The sequence below is a fragment of the Pieris brassicae genome, chromosome 8 (genome assembly GCF_905147105.1).
Source record: "Pieris brassicae chromosome 8, ilPieBrab1.1, whole genome shotgun sequence".
NCBI classification, from domain to species: domain Eukaryota; kingdom Metazoa; phylum Arthropoda; class Insecta; order Lepidoptera; family Pieridae; genus Pieris; species Pieris brassicae.
The window spans coordinates 20638032-20656664 of NC_059672.1; the positions used below are offsets into that span (position 1 = coordinate 20638032).

Consider the following 18633-nt stretch of genomic DNA (forward strand, 5'->3'; position numbering starts at 1 on the left):
ATATGCTGGATATGCTGCTTATTATTATTAAAGGCTCTGACTAAATGTATACATTTTGTTTATACAAGGAATGGACGATGGCAAGGTGAATTATTTGACCACCTAAAGGAGAAGCAGTTCCTCTTTAATTTTCATTTAAATTTATGGTGAACAGCTCTAGGCAAACACAAATAATTATTGAATTCAAACGAGTAGAAAAAACTTTGTTAGATATCGGACCTGACTCCAATTCCATGTTTTTGGATAACTATTTATCACGTGTTACATGGCCACTAGTATATTCTCGATGTAATCGGACAAGGGCTGATCCAGGGGTCATGACCACACTCTTCCTAGGGCGTGGATAAGATGTAAATCAAGAATTTTAGGTTCAATTCCACCAACTTTGCCTATTTAAGATGTCGTGTGTTGTAATGTTTATTTATTTTTATATTGATATTGATTTTGTAAGTTACTATTTATCTCTTCTAAAATAAGTGACCATGACGGTGAACATATAATATACAAAAAAAAAATACATCCAAAGTAATTAATAAATAAAAAAAATAACTACCCGACAATGTTTTATTTTAAATTCAGGTGCCCATTACCGATTACATCTTAGTATGTTCATTCTAAGTCGATTCAATCCTTTGGTGTGACATCTACAGCCTTTAATATCGCTTTAAATCTAACTTTGATATTATTTTGTTAAAATTTGGCGTTTATATATACTGTAAGCATAAATTAAATGTTGTACATTTTGGTAATTGAATAAATGCTTTTAATTTACAGAGTACTTGAAGTTTTAGTACTGTCCAAAATACAATCAATAGTACAATCATGATGATCTAATATCAGTATTAAACATTAGTTTTAATTTGTGTTTGTTGTGACGCACTTTGTAACTGGAAACAAGTCAACATTTTTAAAGGCCAGCAACGCACCAACTAAAAATGGGTGTCTATGTGCTGCGATGACTGATGCACCCCTATTATATATAAAAATAACGTTTTTATGTATATTGTGATTAAAGCGTTCCTAAGCATCCTTATCCTACATTTTCATATTTTCTATCTATCTAAGAGAGCCAATCTAATGTCACGCGAATAAAGTTGAAACCGTAATAATCCATTAATAAGGAACCCCAGCTAAGGTATATATTTCTTGCCAAAATTGAATAACATCTTCGTGAAGAGCTGTACCACATGACAGTTCCTCATCGATATCCAAGTAACCCTTATTTTTCGTGTCGTATTCGGGCCATGTAACACCCATCGAGCCGTCAGGTGTGGGATTTCTGAAATTTAACAAAATACTCTAAATTTAAATTGTTGTCTTTATACATAAAATTCTGCTGTACGTTTCAATGATATTTTTTGTATGCATTTGGGTTTGGTTCGGTTAGATTCACAAATCAGCCCGGCAGATGGCGCTGCACTCGGTATCTAGGTTATATATAAATGTGCATGTGTTCGTAATTAAACTAATAAACGGCTGGACATATTTTTATGACATTTTTTGTGTGTTAAAGTGGAGTTGTGAATGATTTACTTTTTATATATATATTTGACGTGTGTACATGATAATGTCTGTCGGATCCGCTAGTAAATTATCAAATTGTGCTATATTTTAGGGAGGCAAACGGCAGATACTCATCTGATGTTGCCCATGGAGACTGTCACTGCAAGAGGTCTCGGCTCGCAAGCCTCCCAAGTAATGCGAAATCGAATCGACATAGGTTATATTGATATATCACATACATAATCAAAGAACCTATTCGTGCTTGGGTCTTCGTTCGTGCTTATGATGCAACATTGAATAATTCAGACAGCTTAAACATTAACCTTATTAGGCTTTAAAAACATTTTGTTATGCAACGTGTAACTGGCGAATATTTGAAATATTTTTTTAATTTTAAATAACCTACCTAAGATAAAACTTAGTGGATTCCTTTTTACCGAAAAATAAAATTATGCTCACCCATATTTAGCGAAGTTCGTAAATAAGGTACAGAACTGATGAGTCATATTGTAGCTTTTAGTTCCTTTGATTAAAGGATTTTTGTATATATTTGTGTTAAATAAATACATCAGATCGTCAATATGAGATGTGCCTGCAATTCCAAATTTCTTGCCCAGATTTCCAATGACATTTCTCTCGGATTGCGACGAAAATTGATAAAAATATGTTTTAATTCTCCTTGAATTAGCCAACAGTGTCAATAATTTCTGAATATGATATGTCATAATCGATTCCGACAAAAATTTAACAGTCCTCTGAACTAGCATGTTTCCTTCAGCGTTCGGTATACCGTAGTGCTTTTTAATTTTATCGGCGATCTGCAAGATTTTCGACGGCGTAGAATTGTACAAAATTTTTCGAGGTAAGTACAGTTCATCATACAATTTATATTTGGGTATAATATTTGGGTCTATTAAGGTAATTATCATCTCGTTGCTAGTGTATCCTATTATAACGTCTATATCATTGAACTTCCCACTTTTAAGAATTTCTTCTGGGTCTTTAGATATAAATGCCGCTTGACCTAATTGCTTTTCCACAACTGCAGTAAAGTGATAGAATTTAGTATAGTCGCTTTGTTGTTCAGATATTAGGATGAATGGGGTTGTGTTTTCCAAACCTTCAACTGGAACACTTTGAAGAAACTCTAATAGTTTATCTGGATCTTCGGTCTCAAATCCCAATTGTTTGCCAAGCACAAATGCTCTTCTTCTTGGTTCAAATGATAGGCCCCACTCACAAAATGGAGAACCACTCATTACGATAGCTCTTTGAAAGAGACCTTTAGATAGCGGAGACAGAACATGTAAAGAAGTGGAAAGTCCACCAGCACTTTCACCGAAAAGTGTGATGTTATTGGGATCCCCTCCAAATGTCCCAATATTCTGTTTAACCCATTTTAATGCTAAGACTTGATCTTTAAATCCAGCATTTCCAGGAACCTTTTTTGTATCCAGGCATAGAAAACCAAAGACATCCAATCTATAGTTTATGGTTACTAAGATAACACCGTGACTAACTAGAAAGTCGGCTCCATAGTGGTCGTCGTTTCCTGAACCACATTTTAATCCCCCTCCATGTATAAATACCATCACGGGAAGAGGAGTCTTTGGTGAAATATCTGGCGAGTAAACGTTGAGATAAAGACAATCTTCATTCCCAGCTTTTTTCTCATTTGCAAAAATGTCAAATTGTGGACAAATCGGTCCGTGTTCTGTGGCTTTTCTGGTTCCAGTCCATGATTTTATAGGTTGGGCTTCCTGAAAATTTACAGAAAATGTATATATAATAATCTATATTTATATATAAAAAAAAATAAACCGTTTCTTATCTATGAAACGAGTTCTACTATCTCAATTTCTACGATAGAGAAGATATATATAGATAAAGTATAATTAGTTCAATATAAATTTATAATCATTTATGGTATACATTTTGAAAACAATTAATATAATTCCATATCAATAAAAGATTGTTGATGTTATATAAGTGTGTTTCCTCCAACTTTGATTGTGTTCCCTTTGGAGTAGAGACTCTTGGTTTATGTGTGTGTGTGTCAAGTGCACAGGCGCTTATTAAAGATTAAAGTTGACGATAGTACCGGTGACCACAGAGCTGGTGCTTTCCTGCCTCAACGAATAAGTATCGCAATACAGCAAGGAAATACTGCCAACGTTAGAGGTACACTGCCACAGGGACCAAACTTTTTGGATTTGTTTTGATCTTCTTTTTTAATATTTTTTATTAATACTTTGTAGCTAAAGAAAATTGTAATAACTGTATGCTTGATTGTAAGATTTCATTCCATTGATAAATAATGTTATTTGTTTTGAAATGCATTCTTTGAGTCGTTTTATTTCGTTTCGTTCTATTTGTTCAATTTACGGCATAGTGCTATAATCAAATTATTCATTTTCTAACTATATTAGTATTTATAAAACTTACCAAAAACCTTAATTTTCCAATTGGAGGCTCTCCATATGGAATCCCCTTAAAACTGTAATATTCGCAGTCGCCTGTGACAGTTTTCACTTTGACTCCCTCCAATTTTCCCTGCTCTATTGTAACTTCGACCATTTTTCACGTCTAAATAACAAAATAATATTAGTTATTGTTATAATTATACACATCAAAAGCAAATAATTAAATCGCCTAAGTGTAATTAACTAAATGATCTTAAAACCATATAAATATATTGAATAAAACATTAAAAAAATAGGACTGTCATATATATGTTCTCTTTTTATAATATAAGTTATTCCAAAAAGTCCATTAATACAGAATTATCAGCCTAATTTACTAATAAAAGAGTTTTCTTCTCGTTGCTGCAGCTAATTTACAATAAGAGATGGAGAATACAACGTGGCAAAGAATTAATATATATATATACAAATTCACCTAAATAAAGTTTGACATAATTAAAAGAATTAATAGTTTTTAATAAAATTTGCCAAAAAGTGCTCACCTCTTCAAATATTATATTATGTTAAGCGATATATCCATCCGCTTACTGATAAAATTAATAACACGTGTAAGCGATAGGTATGATTTTAATGTTGTGAATACCTGTTTGAGAGTCGACTTTGACTTGTTTTGCGTCACAGCGTGTTATTCGTAAACAATGTTTTCCAAATAGTTTAATTGTATAGTGTATTTTAAAATTTATTATTTTATGCCTATTATTTTCCTGTGCATAATATCATAATCCGTGTAGCGGGTAATACACGAAAAAAGTAGGAAGCACATAATTAACTTTATTAGCCTATATGTTCCGAAACTCGGTGATCTGTTATATTTAATATATTTTTACGACAGTATATCTCCGAGTTTGGTGTGACGCTTGGCAAAGGCCTCCTCTAACACTTGTTCTACTGTTTTATATCCTTCGCGACTCGTCAAAGTCATAGTCAAAAATCACTTATTCATATAGGTAACACAATGTACACTTATGAATGTCAATTTCAAGTTCTCAAATCAAGGGCGTAGAACGGAAGAGAAGAACTGGCATTAAACACCACCACTCTTTTTAATCGCCAAGTTTTTTTTTGTATTACACAACGTTTGTAAGGAGCTGCAGCCATAACACTATGTTTCACATGACATCAGCAGGAGGCATGGTGAAATAGGAGCACGCACTTACATTCTCGTGGGTACAACACGCAAATACATAGTCAAAAATAACTAACATTAACTAACTACACGAATTCAAGTACGCCCATTCACCACAAGTAGCACCCGTTCACGAGTATCACGCATGGCCAGCTACCGGCCCCCGCGCCATATTTTAGAGAGAGAGAGAGAGAGACAACCCGACGCATGGACGCCGCCACAAGCAATGACATTTAAGCGAGCATGACGATCCTTGAATTGTGAACTTGGCTACATAAGTAAATAATAATAATTCTAATTATACCGAAATAATTTGATACCACAGGTTTGTTTGTTTGTTCCCACTTTACATTAGTGGATGTTGACGATCGCCCCAGATTCTGGTAAAACAGCTGAGAGATTCAGTCGTGTTACCTCTTTATACTGGAGCAATTTATATACAAGCACTAAGGTCGTTTAAATATTCATTTATATTATAATACGCCTTAGCAAGCAGTTTTACTTTAATGTACGATTTAAATTTGTTTATTGACAACACTTGTATCTCACTAGGGATTTTGTTGAAAAAACGTATATAATTAACTTGGATAGAATTACTCGTTTTATGCAGCCTTGTGGTCGGTGCGCTAATTTTGTCTTTATTACGAGTACTATGATTATGGAAGCCATTATTATTTTTAAAGGTATTTATATTTTCCCGCACAAACAAAATTTTCTCATAAATGTATTGTATTGTCCAGTTGTAGCACGCTGTTAACTTGAGTTCGTCCAGCCATCTTTTGCGTTATCGGCCTATTTTTTTGTTTTCCGTCTTTAGGGTACCATTCCGTCAATATTTTGCTTGACCCGTCCAATAAGTTTTATTATAAAACATAAATAGAACTCTCGAACACCAACTTAGTTAAATGTATAACAATTAGTTTTCCGTAAAAACATAAACATAATTAATTACCTAAGATATTATATTGTGTACGGCGTAAAAACTGCCTTCCTGGTCTTTAAGTTATTATTAATTATTTATATTTTATGTACACATTTTTTTTATTTCGTAACTATATAAGTCCAACCGATATAAATAACATTTTTCTGATTAAAGTTATATAGTAATAATACCTATATATTAATATTATTTTAAGCCACTTAGACGTTACTGTATGTCACTATGTATTTAACATTTATGTTCATAAGTGACATACATTCATATATTGGACATTGGCCGCCGCCATTTTTAAATACTTGTGATATCTCATTGAGTGGAGACGGTGATGATGACACTTAATTTGATGTGGTCTCCGAAATTTTTGATGTCAGCAATGTTTGTATTAACTTTTTCTGGCTATGGAGACGATGATAAGGTCCACTTAAGCTACCCTAGTAGGGTCTAGCATCTCCTATAAGCAAATGTTTATCTATACTTTTAATATAGGAAAGATTTGTTTGGAATGAATTAAAAACTATTTTACCAGAATTACATAATATTAAAAAAATCTTTTTTTATTATTAACTTTCATTTGTCATTAAACATGTAATGGTTATATAGATTATCTGTTTATATTTTCGTTTCTTTCTAAAAAGAAAATTCAATTTATCGTCTCGTTAAATAAATTCCCAAGTGCGGCGGTGTTTGCGGATATTGTACACAATATTACTTTTTTCGCTCATTTGTATTCGTGATACGTAAAATTCCAGCTGAGAATGATACAGGTCCTACCTCCTAAATGTTACCTTGACTTCTGAATACAAGTAAATACTATATATTTATACTTTATATAAATCATATCTAATTACATGTTCGTTCCAAATAACCTCAAGGTAACAACTACTTCAACAAGTTAATATTTTGTTATTTTGTAATCCCACAGATAAGATTACATGTAACAAAATTAAATGTACTAAAGATATACCTAACGATGGTATACATAATATATGCCAAAAGGTTTAAACATTTACAAATAAAAAATATTAAATACATTTAAATAAGTATACCTAATTTGGCTGAGTTGTGTGATGGCATGTATGTGGGGTTTGCCCAATGCAGGTGATTTAGCGCTATGGATACTCTTAATACTTCATCACGAAAACATTGACAGACAAATATAAAATTCAGTAGGCAAGTTGTGTATAGTAGACGCTTATAAATTTGTCTCTCAAGGTTTAAAGTTTAATATCATAAATTACTATTAACTTCAAGATCTTCTATAAACTTAAGGGCTGTTAAGATGTGTTAGGTATATATAGACCGAACACAGGTAAAGTAAAAAACTAAACTAGAAAGATTAGAGATAATTTAAATAGCTAAAGAGTTTTTGATGAATTTAACCTAATAAATAAAACTAGTAAAAAACTACTAAAACTAATAAAAAAAACTAGTAAAAAACTACTAAAACTAATAAAAAAAACTAGTAAAAAACTACTAAAACTAATAAAAAAACTAGTTAAAAACTACTAAAACTAATAAATAAAACTAGTAAAAAACTACTAAAACTAATAAAAAAAACTAGTAAAAAACTACTAAAACTAATAAATAAAACTAGTAAAAAACTACTAAAACTAATAAAAAAAACTAGTAAAAAACTACTAAAACTAATAAATAAAACTAGTAAAAAACTACTAAAACTAATAAAAAAAACTAGTAAATAATATAAAAAATGTATTTCCTTATCATATTAATTTAATTCGGATTGACGAGATTATTATTATTATTTTCTTTTAATCTCATTTTCATTAGTAATTATTTTTTATAGTTATTATTAAAGTAGTTAAAATCCGTACTTTCTTTTCGTTTCTTCCACTTCATTATTTTGAAGCGTAACACTGTCATGTCACTGATGGATTCAACTGCCAAGCTTAAAATTTTCTTTAATGTAGTAATCAGTATAATATAGTCGTTCATGAAGAACCTTAAATAATATTGTAATACATACAATACATAGGGTATTATATGCTTTTTGTGTGAAACTTACTAGGCAACACGACCGTGCGCAGGCGCACGTTCTCTCCTCATCGACTGTTTTAGGCAACTGAGGTCCGAACTCTGAGTTAACTGTTGTATCAGTATAACCTAAATTATTACCAATAAACACTTCATCTTGTCTCGTCTATTAATGGATTGATTATAATTGGAAGATGTCTTATTTATTTATCTTATTACTAAAGTAATATATTGAGCGCGAAGCTCGTTATGCACTCCACGAAGTATATTAACGAACTTATAACGCGTAATTTTCTCTATTACTTAGTTATGCAGATAACAAGAATAGCTTTTTTTGTAAAAGCTGGAGGAGGCTTATCGAAGGTAGCTAGGATATCCTTTGTAGTGATTGAAAAGTAAACCGTCTTTTATTATTATTTATTATTACGAGAATCGCTGAAATTGTTACGTGTTCATATCACTTTTCGTATGTGTAAGTTTATTTATTTGTAATATTCCAAGTATTGACTGGATTATAAATATGTGATATTCTTCGATTATACGTCAAAACGTCGAACCTTCTTTATTTTCTGAAAGTCAAAGAGCATCTATAAAGAGCAATTCGTGACGTGTTCTAGATGCCTCATAACGATAAGCAAGATATATCTAAGTTTAATTGAGACGAACGAAGCGCCTGGTGGTTTATTTGAGCAATGTAGTTTTGCTCAGGTAATAAATCTCGACTTATTGAATTCCTAGGAACTTAATTGTTTGCTTTGAATGTAGTTTACGTTTGTTTTGTTGTCAAAACTAATATTTGGATAAATTACATTTTTGGATTAATTCGTGATTCGTGCAGCTAATAGAATATAATGGGTAAAAATATAATGCGTAGTATTTGCGGCGTACGCTGAATGAATATAACAAGTTATAACTTTTTACTGTTTTCACCTACGTAAGGATAAATTATATAATAATAAAACACATTATAATTTACAAAATAAAGTGTCTACTAGCTGAAAGTAATATGATATTACTAGTTTTTAGTTTATCGATTCCTAACTTAACTTGACTTGACTTTCATATAACTAGGTTTTATTTAAGGATTATTTAATGTTTTACACACTACACTCAATATGTCATATGATAAAAAAACATTAATACTTAATTCCGTATATTTGTAAAATAGATTTCAAGGTAACAATCGTAAAGTTAATCGTAAATATATGTTTGATACTATCCTATACCGATTTTTTATGAAAAAGAAACTACTATACATGGCATACTTCCGCGCAAAGGATACATTTTGTATAATTATAAATCCAGGTAAACAGAACAATAAGGTAACCACAGCTGTTAATACTTGACCCGACCAAGACTAATTTTGTATAATTTTCTTTTCAGATAAAGCTTCTTTTGTTCAAGGTAAGTACATATGCCTGATACAGAAACTTTTTTAATTTCAGTGCCCCCAATTCACTGTATCGTACTGGCGATTCGTGAATTTTTAATCAAAATGATGCGCGTTCTGTCACTTTAATTTTCTGAATATTGTTCTCTCAATTTTCAAACATCCGATGCGTATGATAACTTTTTGGCTGACTGCTTCAATATTAATACAGAATATGACAACTGCTATTATTTATTTTAAGTATTAGTCCAAACAATTACTCTGAACAGTTTTTAATTATAGTATTAATAATGTAGTTCTATCGGTGACTATATTTTAGGTTAAGTATATGTTTATTGCTGTTTCAACAACTCATAGAATACAATTCAAATTAGTTTAGTTGGTTCCAAGATATTGGTTATTACACGAAATATATGACAAGATATTCGAGTTAAATAAAACTATGGTTTACTTAACAATTATTTATTGGGATTTTTGTTAATTTAAGGGCCGAAGACGTAAAGCGGCGCACGATCACGAAGTTCCAACCTTGCCGTGTATTTCATATTCTGAATGTCGTTCTCTGTGAGAAATTCCACACGCTGCAGTTGACCGTTCGGAAGTAATACATAGTATGTACCAATGCTTCTTTGCACTTCTAATGGTCCGTCCAACTTTTCGGTATTGGCTTCAGGAGGGCCATAAGTATTGTCCGGTGGGCCGTAACTGTTGTCAGGTGTGGTTTCTTGAGGCAAAGCGAAGGGCTCCCCTGATGGTTTCCACCCTGATGGTGGATAGGGTGCACCCGGAGGCCCGTAAGTGCTATCAGGTGTACTTGTAGTCTGCTCTTGAGGTAGTGTGAAAGCCTGTCCCGCTGGCTTCCATCCTGAAGGTGGATATGGAGCAGGAGGGCCGTATGTATCAGTCGGAGTGGCATCGGTCTGATCTGGAAGCGTGAAAGGTTCTCCCGATGGTCTCCAACCAGATGGTGGGTAGGGTGCGGTCACGTCTGTCGTGGATTCAGTGGGTGTATCCGTTGTCGTCGGAGCTATTTCTTGGCGCTGGAACCTGAACCTCGCTGGCGTAAAACGAGGCAGCTCAGCCAAGGAACTCCCGATCAAACACAACACGATCACGCACTTCATTTTGATTGATATGATGCTGGTTATCGAATGTACTTACATTTATACTGGGATCGACCGTTTTATTGATCTTTGTGTATCATAAATGGTATCGTGAGGTCGTCAGAACGATGTTTATGCAAAGCACGAAGCTATTGAACACTGAACCTATGACGTCAAGTCATAATGGTTATCCCATGGTGAGTGTTCAATATGTGGAGGTTGATATAAGAATTATGACACGATTTAATTATTTTAAACCAACAAATTTACATTCAATTGGAGAGCAATTTTGGTCTAGTGGCTTCAGCATGCGACATTCATTGCTAAGGTCGTAGGTCCGAGGCCTGGCTGTGCACCAATAGACATTCTATGTGCGCATTTAACATTCGCTCGAACGGTGAAGGAAAATAAAAATGATCATGAAACATATATAGAAATCTCAGTCCCAGACCTAGAAAGGTTTATTTATTATTTATTATTACTTTTTGAAGTGAAACTTCTTTAGAATCGTTGTGATTTCAAACCGGATGCAACGAAAAAACGACAGGTAAGAGACACAAATACAAAAATGTGTAGGATGAAGCCAGGGGAAAGAATGAGACAGAAATATACATACAATTTGTATATTATCGGTCTCTCCTCTTTGTGCCATACTTCGTAGCGTCCCCACTCCCGTCTTCTAAGCATAGTCGCCTGTAATTTGTGAGCCAGAGCGAGAGAGCAGATGTCAGTGTGTATGTATATTGCACACTGTTTAATACGTGCTTGTATTTGAGCATTTAACGTGTGTAGTGCATGTGAAAACTACGTGAGCTTACTGTACACTGTATGCGGCTGCGTATTACAGCGTTTTAGTAAGATAGCGTGGTGTGTTATTATTTAACTGTTTGTGAGTATTTTTTTCTAATAGGCAATGATCAGGCTTCTGTACTAATAGACAATTAAAGAAACACATAAAAAAACCTTAGATTCCTTGACTATTGAAAGCGATTGGAAGTGAAACTTATTTATCGGCGTTGGAAAAAAATTACCGTCTCATTTTTGAGTTACGCGTCACATATTTCCGTTACGTACTATCTTTTTCGTGTCCCTACCACGGTTGATTCATTAATAACAAAAATATATAATAACGATAACAACGATAGTAATAATTGTTTTACAATTAATGAAATTCTGTAATAATCTTAGTAGTGATAAGGTAAAATGAGATAATTGTATTATTTGTATTCATGTCTATGATTTATTTTAATCGAATACAATACTCTATGTGTTTATTAAGATCCATAATAACTTTTCATGGTACAGGTGTTGATTAAAGATACAATTAATGAACATTGATATTAGGCTTGAAGATCGTACACTAAACCTAAACTATGGTAAGAAAAGAACAATTTATGTGCAGTTCATAGAAAACAAAGTCGTTACTTTCTTAATCACGATATAATTTCACAACATTACAGTACACAACACAGTAATAGCTAACATAACTTGACACACAACACACAAAATAGGTGATATGATATCAATGTCAATATAGATTCCAATATCAGTAATAAATACAAATCTAAGCATTATTCGTAGACAAATAATGCAAGGTAATATGGAGCTCTATCGATAAACACTCCGCTTGTGTTAATAACACGTTTTGATTTCCTAAGGGTTTGCTTATAGGTGAGAGCGTTTTCATATAAATTTACAGAAATAATAATGAAGCCTTTGTTATTAACATATCCTTAAGTTCTATTTCAAATGTTGTTAGTAGTGTTCTTAGTATTTTTCTTTTTCTCTTTAATCCGCAGCTCATGTCTGAACGTCGTGGTCACAAAGCATTTGGAGCGGACTATCTGTTTCCACCGGTTTCTGTCCAGCACCTCTCACGTCAGTGTACAGTTTTAAGGACGATAAGTCTTTCACTTAATCGGTCTTTTGCCTTCTGTTTTACAAACCACGATCAGTTATCCAAGTTCTCATCGCCTCTGCGCGCGCAATGTATGGCCGAAAAAAGCTACAATTCGCTGTAGGCATATGGTACGCATTGAGTCAGGATCGTTGCATAGGTGCCACGGTATTCCAACTCAGCCTTCTCCAACCCTTTCCAGATGCCGCTATCTTCGTTAATAGATAGAAATTATCCTAACACAAAAAAGTGAAATAAAAATAACACAAACGTACGCAGCTTCAGTCTGCCGACAAAAGAATTCAGGTCCAAATTTGTAGTTTTTCAAATCAAGATTAATTGTCTCGAGATAAATCGTATGAAGCCATTGTTAAAAGCTAGACAGTTTTGAAAGTTAATTTTAGGAACTACTCTCTAGGATTCATAAATTATTTGTCTTAGATAAGCTGTATACAGTGTTTTTCTTATATAAAGGTCGATGTTATATATAAAAAGATTGTATAAGGGTCAATATACCTATGAATTGACATAAAGAAAACTTGTCTTTGAAAATTGCTTCAATTAATAACAGCATCACCCATGTCTTGTTTTAAAAGTATCTGAAACTCATTCGTTTTACTATATTTTCTTCAGGAATAAGAGAAACATAAACTTTTTTCATATGAATATAGCCTAATCTAGATATAGATCATCACAGGGATATTAATTTGAATTTCTAACCAACGGTACACTGATACGTCCTGTTTAATCACAATGAAAATAGTTTATAATGAGAATGTAATCCTGAATACACAAGGGATAAACTGCTACTTAAATATACACAAACTTTTAAGTATGCTATTAAAACATTTATTGGGAAATCCTGTTCATATTTTTGTATTCGATTTTATTTAAAGCAAATCTCTCAATAAAAGGAACATGTAATTTTACATAGAATCCTGGAAATGTGGTTTATTTAAAATTGGAGGAGATAAAAAGCGGCTTCGGTCGAGAGACAAACATGTATTTTCTTATATTATATGCACTAGATATCCATTGCTCGTGATGGAATGGAATTTAACACAAAATTCAATTACAATGATAAGAATTTAACAGAACAAACTTATAGAAAAATATACTTATATTTGGCATAACGCTGAACTATAAGTGAGCTAAAATTTCGACAGTCCTAAAGAAGACAGCTTGATGAAAGTACAGACAATCAGTGCCGGAAAATGGGAATTAACAATACCTAAGATTGTAATAAAACGTAATGAAAATCAAAGAAAGACAAACGTGTTCCGTTTGTGGTAACATCTCTAGCCAATAGTAGTTTACACTCGACCTGATACATCATTTGTGCAATCCTAACGTAACGTTTCGTCTTTTGTTTTACATTACCACCGGAAAGTTGACATAATAAATTGTTTTTTAAGAAATTAATTTTTTAAAACACGATCTCGTCGTATGCTTATTTCTTTTTGTAATTTACCTGTAAAGGAACATTGATTTAATTAAAGGAAATTTTTAGGTTAGTATAGTTGTGTCATAGGGCAGTGTTGGCCTAGTGGCTTCAGCGTGCGCCTCTCATCCTTGAGTTTGTATGTTCGATCCTCGGCCGTGCACCAATGGACTTTCTTTCTATGTGCGCATTTAACATCCGCTCGAACGGTGAGGGAAAACATCGTGAGGAAACCGGCTTGCCTTAGACATAAAAGGTCGTGCGTCAGGCACAGAAGTCTGAGGAAAGAAAGAAATCTGAGGTCCAGACCAGAAGGTTGTAGCGCGTTGTAGTTGTTTTTTATAGTTTTATTATTCATTTGATTTGGCTCCACCATTAGTTTTGTGGATCCCAAAGTGATTAGATTCATTTGTTGAGTATTTTTTATGTCTTCAAACTTCTTATAAAACAATTAAATATAACTTTTATTTATTTTTCAATTATTTTGTTTATATGGCTACATTGAGTATAGGTGTCTTACGGTGATAATCAAGCCCAGCAAAATAGTTGTCCTTCACGAGCCAGAAGTTCAGAATCCATTGCACAATTCCTCTGCTGCTGGCGAAAGCAAAAAGAAGTGCTATCCAAGACGTGTCATCTAAAGCAGATTGACCCAGCTCCTGCATCGTCTGCAATGGGTATTTCTTCACAATCCATCTGAGGTTTTTACCACCACCGTTCATAAAGTTCAAAATTCCCACTGAAAATTAAAAAAAATGACTTTTTGATAAAGGTTGACTTTTCAAGGTGTGGATGCCCTATATTATTGCACTACAAGACACATTACTTTAAACAATTCTAAAAAGACCGGCAACGCACTTACGAGCCTTCTGGCAATATAAATGTCCATTGGCGCTATTACTTAACATCAGATGAGTCTTTTGCCCGTTTGTCTATTACATTTAAAAAAAAACAACGGGTTTATAAAGCATTTATATGGCTGTCTATCTTAAAAATGTGATTAAAACTTAAGTAAAAATATCCCATACATAACTCTAATACCATTTTAATAAGCTTCTACCACATGTAATAACAGCTCCATTCTGTACCTGAAGCCTTTAACGTGAAGCCGGCCACGGAACGAGCGGTTAGCAACGATTATGAGACTGTCAAAAGCATAGAATGCGATGATAAATTATTGTAAGGCACGCTTTGAAAACATTTATTATGCTTGTTGGCTTTTATGGTATTATATGTGAAGAAGTGTATCAAATTGGTCTAACTAAAAATAAAACTAAATCAGTGGCTCATCAACCTTTTTAGGTCTGGGCCTCAGATTTCTGTATGCGTTTCATGACCATTTGTCAATCTAATAAGCAAGTATCAAGTATTCTGTGCCTGACCCACACCGTCGACTTTTTCTGTCTAAGGCAAGCCGGTTTCCTCACGAAGTTTTCCTTCACTGTTCGAGCGAATTTTAAATGCGCACATGGAATGATATTCGCGACTGCAAAGCAGTGAATTGAACCTGCGACCTCAGGGATGAGAGCCGCACGCTGAAGCGTCTAGGCTAACACCGCTCTTTTGACGTTTAATATTCGGTTTTAATGAACTAGTCTAGTATACTTGCTTCCTCTTATTCAAATATTTACTTGAATTGAATAATATTACACTCCACATAGTCATGTTATATGTTCAAATTAATATTTGCCGTCGTAACATATACTATGAACTATTTTCATCAAACAACTAATATTTACTTACAAGTTTACGAGTTTCGATGCATTTTTTGCAAAATATTTTAATAAATAAAAACAATCACGTGTTTTATAGCCCGTTTGCTACACATGTAGCCTATTAGAAGCATTTGATTGGATGTGTGTTAAACTCGCCAAGCTGTTAATCCCAACTACATTGAAGCTGTAATTTGTCCCAACGTGTATCAGAGTGTTAATATGTTTGATCTCTCTTCAACTAATATGGAGTGGAGTGGCTCTTTGATAGTGATAGTTGGTTTACGTAGAGTATATTGCAGTGGCTGGGTCAGCCGTGCCTAACCTATGGTTCAGTTGGGTTATCGATTCGAAATTCTAGACTGGACATCTAAGCACATTTACACAGGACAAAGGTGTACTAAGAAAACCTAATAGATTACTTAGAATAATATGAATATGTTTTATAAAACAATTTCAAATGAAATAAAAACCACAAGAACACAATATACATTTATTAACCGGCTGACGGGCTGTGATTCTGCACATCCATGGTCTGCCGCCTTATCTACCTGATCGTTCTCAACAAATGTGTGAATGCTACTAATTTGGTGGATACTTACGGGGTGTTTGGGTTTACAAATTGTAATATAATTGTGGTAGTTTGCGACTCGTAGTAAATAAAAGTTTTTGTTACTACGTAACTTAACTTTAAGTTAACATAAAAACTTACGCAACGTACAAGGTACGCGTGAATGTTTTTTTTGTACTGTACGAGCCAAGGGTTTACATTTTGCTCACGCAGGCTTTCTTAGTTTTATAATTATTCTATTGTATGTTTTATTATTTACTAAATCGTCGGAGTTACGCCCCGAGAGTATAGCAAGACATATGTACTCCCTTTGACTGTAACATTAAATTCATTTCATACATTATTATTATATAATTATCATTTTATTATTACGCGACTTTTTAATATAGAGTAAAACTGAAATCCTTTATTATTTATATACCAAAATTAATGAAATATCTAAAGTATTAAATAGAACAAGACTAAACCTGTTAAATAAATAACTAATTAGTCACAGCTGTTCCCCTGAGGGGTAGGTATAGACCACAAACCCCACAGCAGTTCCAATATTCACCAGTGATTTATTGATATACGACAAAAACCTTACTTTCGGTGTCGGTTTGGGGAATATCCTCAATAAACATGGCCATAAAGACCACGTCTGTCACCAACACAGCCAGGCCGGTTAAAGTAAAGGGAACCACCACAGCATAGAATCCGCAAGGTCGTCTTGCGTGTGTGAGGTTCACAATGCTTAAAGCAAGCCAGATGATGTGAAGCGACAGCCAGATCCGCATTGCACTGTGTAATTAAAATAATTAACATAAATTATTAGGGATGCCACCGGCGACTTTATCGCTAACGAGCGATCTCTTCCGGGCAATCCGGGTAAAGGTGCAAGAAGAGCAAAACCAAGTTAAAAATAAAATTAAAAGTATCAATGAAAAATTATACAATTACCAAACAATCCAAAATAATACAAAACATAATTCAAAACTAAAAGCTAATCATACGTCAATCTCATTTACCCGTAAATTTTGATTTAAAAAAATCTAGTTTTCTTAATAACTAAATTCAAGAAGTAAATAAACAGTAACTTTACTAGAGTTAAAACAAAACAGTTGTTCAGTAGGAAGGATTATGTGAAAAATTCACACAAAACATAATCTTAAAACATATTGAAATTTGTATTACAATAAAAGTGTCATGTACCTTCTAAATCTAGATGCAATAGGATTTCTAATTGGCCACATAACAGTTGAAAATATTGTATTTCCTTGTCTAGCGATTGTGAAGTTATAGAAGTGGATCCTTCCACAGGCTTCTGGATCGTACAGGTATATAAGCTTCATCAGAATTACCTCATGCAGTTCACTGCTATCGGGAACAAAACGACAGCTTAGAGTTAACCAGGATATTAGCATGCAAATTGCACCTAGAATATAAATTGGAGACAAGGTGATGATTTTATCATTTCTTTTTAATTATGGACTGGCGACTCGGATAGGACTAAACGGATAATTTAAAACATTAAAATAGACGGTCATAGTTTTAATTACTGCAAAGCAATTTTGTAGTAAATAAAGCTGGGAAGTCATAAATTGTTTAAGGACTCTAACACTTATTGAGAGTGGCCACACCATAGACAGGAATATGCAAAATAGAAATTTTACTGAGATATGAAATGCCTTACTAATTTCGCTAAATTTTAAAAATTACATTTTCGTAGATGACTTTTAAATCAACTTCTAAATTACTACGTAAACACATTAAGCCTTTAAGCTATTTGCCTGTCCATTAAGCAACTCTTACAATAAAAGTTATTCCAGTTCCTGTCCATAGCTTTCTATGAACTTTCATAACTAACCGAACTCACTTTGATAAATTATCATTACAATGCTCCAAACTCCCAGCGAGTTCATCTTGTTTACGCTTCACAATATTACTATTCAATTAAAAGTTAATTTTGGACACTTTAACTCACTTATCAACGGGAGTTTAGGGACAAACGTTTTCAAGTAGGCCATGAACTAATTTAGCGGAATTGTTCGGACCGGATTTTGATTCAAATTCCAAAATTAATGGATGTCCTTTGCCGACGTGGTAATGAAAAATTTAATGCGTCCTCAGATTGAATTTCTTTTGGGTCGTTGAGGAATTTCGCATTTGCTAAACGATAATTTCAGTATAAATTACTTTTATTGATTTCCCCGGATTTTAATGGATCTGATGGGGAGCGATGAGCCCGAATGCCGTCAGACTAGGTCACGCAAAGTATTTTGTTCCAAATCAGTCAGATATGTTTGTTGTATTCTATTTCTTGCATTCTGGTTGTGTCCAGATAGATTGTTTCTATATACGAACGCATTGTAGAGCAATCCTTCTTAGACTCAAAAATTAACATCGTGTTTCAGGCAGGGTTTGAACTATAAAGAAAAATGTTGAAATGAACGACGCCAAGGCCCTTAAAGTGAATGAATGTATTGTATTTTTGGG

The 18633-nt window shown here is 33.4% G+C and overlaps 4 protein-coding genes across 7 annotated transcripts in view; 1 reads left to right on the forward strand and 3 right to left on the reverse strand.

Annotated features, from left to right (window-relative positions):
* The window catches only part of LOC123713809, a 149128-nt gene that overhangs the window by 44825 nt on the left and 85670 nt on the right, over positions 1 to 18633 (forward strand). For both annotated transcript variants that reach the window (XM_045667676.1, XM_045667677.1), the window contains exon 3: positions 9428 to 9448. The gene's annotated coding sequence lies outside the window, so the exon portion shown is untranslated. The remainder of the gene's footprint in view (positions 1 to 9427; positions 9449 to 18633) is intronic.
* On the reverse strand, positions 551 to 8120 carry LOC123713813 (juvenile hormone esterase-like). Of its 3 annotated transcripts, none has more exons than XM_045667684.1 (4): positions 8076 to 8120; positions 3949 to 4089; positions 1963 to 3263; positions 551 to 1279 (listed from the first exon to the last, which is right to left on the reverse strand). In XM_045667684.1, the coding sequence occupies exons 2-4, from the start codon at positions 4078 to 4080 to the stop codon at positions 1114 to 1116; spliced, it is 1599 nt and encodes a 532-aa protein (XP_045523640.1). In that variant the 5' UTR covers positions 4081 to 4089; positions 8076 to 8120; the 3' UTR covers positions 551 to 1113. The 3 variants fall into 3 exon arrangements, with proteins under 3 accessions (XP_045523640.1, XP_045523641.1, XP_045523639.1); XM_045667685.1 differs by lacking the exon at positions 8076 to 8120 and adding an exon at positions 7885 to 7903; XM_045667683.1 differs by lacking the exon at positions 8076 to 8120 and adding an exon at positions 4469 to 5004.
* Positions 9881 to 10575, reverse strand: LOC123713817 (extensin-like). Its single transcript, XM_045667689.1, has one exon. The coding sequence runs from the start codon at positions 10556 to 10558 to the stop codon at positions 9917 to 9919; it is 642 nt and encodes a 213-aa protein (XP_045523645.1). The 5' UTR covers positions 10559 to 10575; the 3' UTR covers positions 9881 to 9916.
* Positions 12945 to 18531, reverse strand: LOC123713816. Its single transcript, XM_045667688.1, has 5 exons — positions 18014 to 18531; positions 17350 to 17572; positions 16745 to 16938; positions 14396 to 14614; positions 12945 to 13905 (listed from the first exon to the last, which is right to left on the reverse strand). The coding sequence occupies exons 1-5, from the start codon at positions 18057 to 18059 to the stop codon at positions 13853 to 13855; spliced, it is 735 nt and encodes a 244-aa protein (XP_045523644.1). The 5' UTR covers positions 18060 to 18531; the 3' UTR covers positions 12945 to 13852.

Bases quoted from the DNA above. Each gene is read 5' to 3' on its own strand.
- LOC123713813 (XM_045667684.1), bottom strand. From the start codon at position 4,080: ATGGTCGAAGTTACAATAGAGCAGGGAAAATTGGAGGGAGTCAAAGTG. The intron at 3,264-3,948 runs GTAAGTTTTATA...GTAAATTTTCAG, and splicing joins TTGGAAAATTAAGGTTTTTG to GAAGCCCAACCTATAAAATC. The intron at 1,280-1,962 runs GTGAGCATAATT...GTTAAATTTCAG, and splicing joins ACGAACTTCGCTAAATATGG to AAATCCCACACCTGACGGCT.
- LOC123713817 (XM_045667689.1), bottom strand. From the start codon at position 10,558: ATGAAGTGCGTGATCGTGTTGTGTTTGATCGGGAGTTCCTTGGCTGAG.
- LOC123713816 (XM_045667688.1), bottom strand. From the start codon at position 18,059: ATGAACTCGCTGGGAGTTTGGAGCATTGTAATGATAATTTATCAAA. The intron at 17,573-18,013 runs GTGAGTTCGGTT...TTTATATTCTAG, and splicing joins TGTAATGATAATTTATCAAA to GTGCAATTTGCATGCTAATA. The intron at 16,939-17,349 runs GTACATGACACT...TTAATTACACAG, and splicing joins ATTGCATCTAGATTTAGAAG to TGCAATGCGGATCTGGCTGT.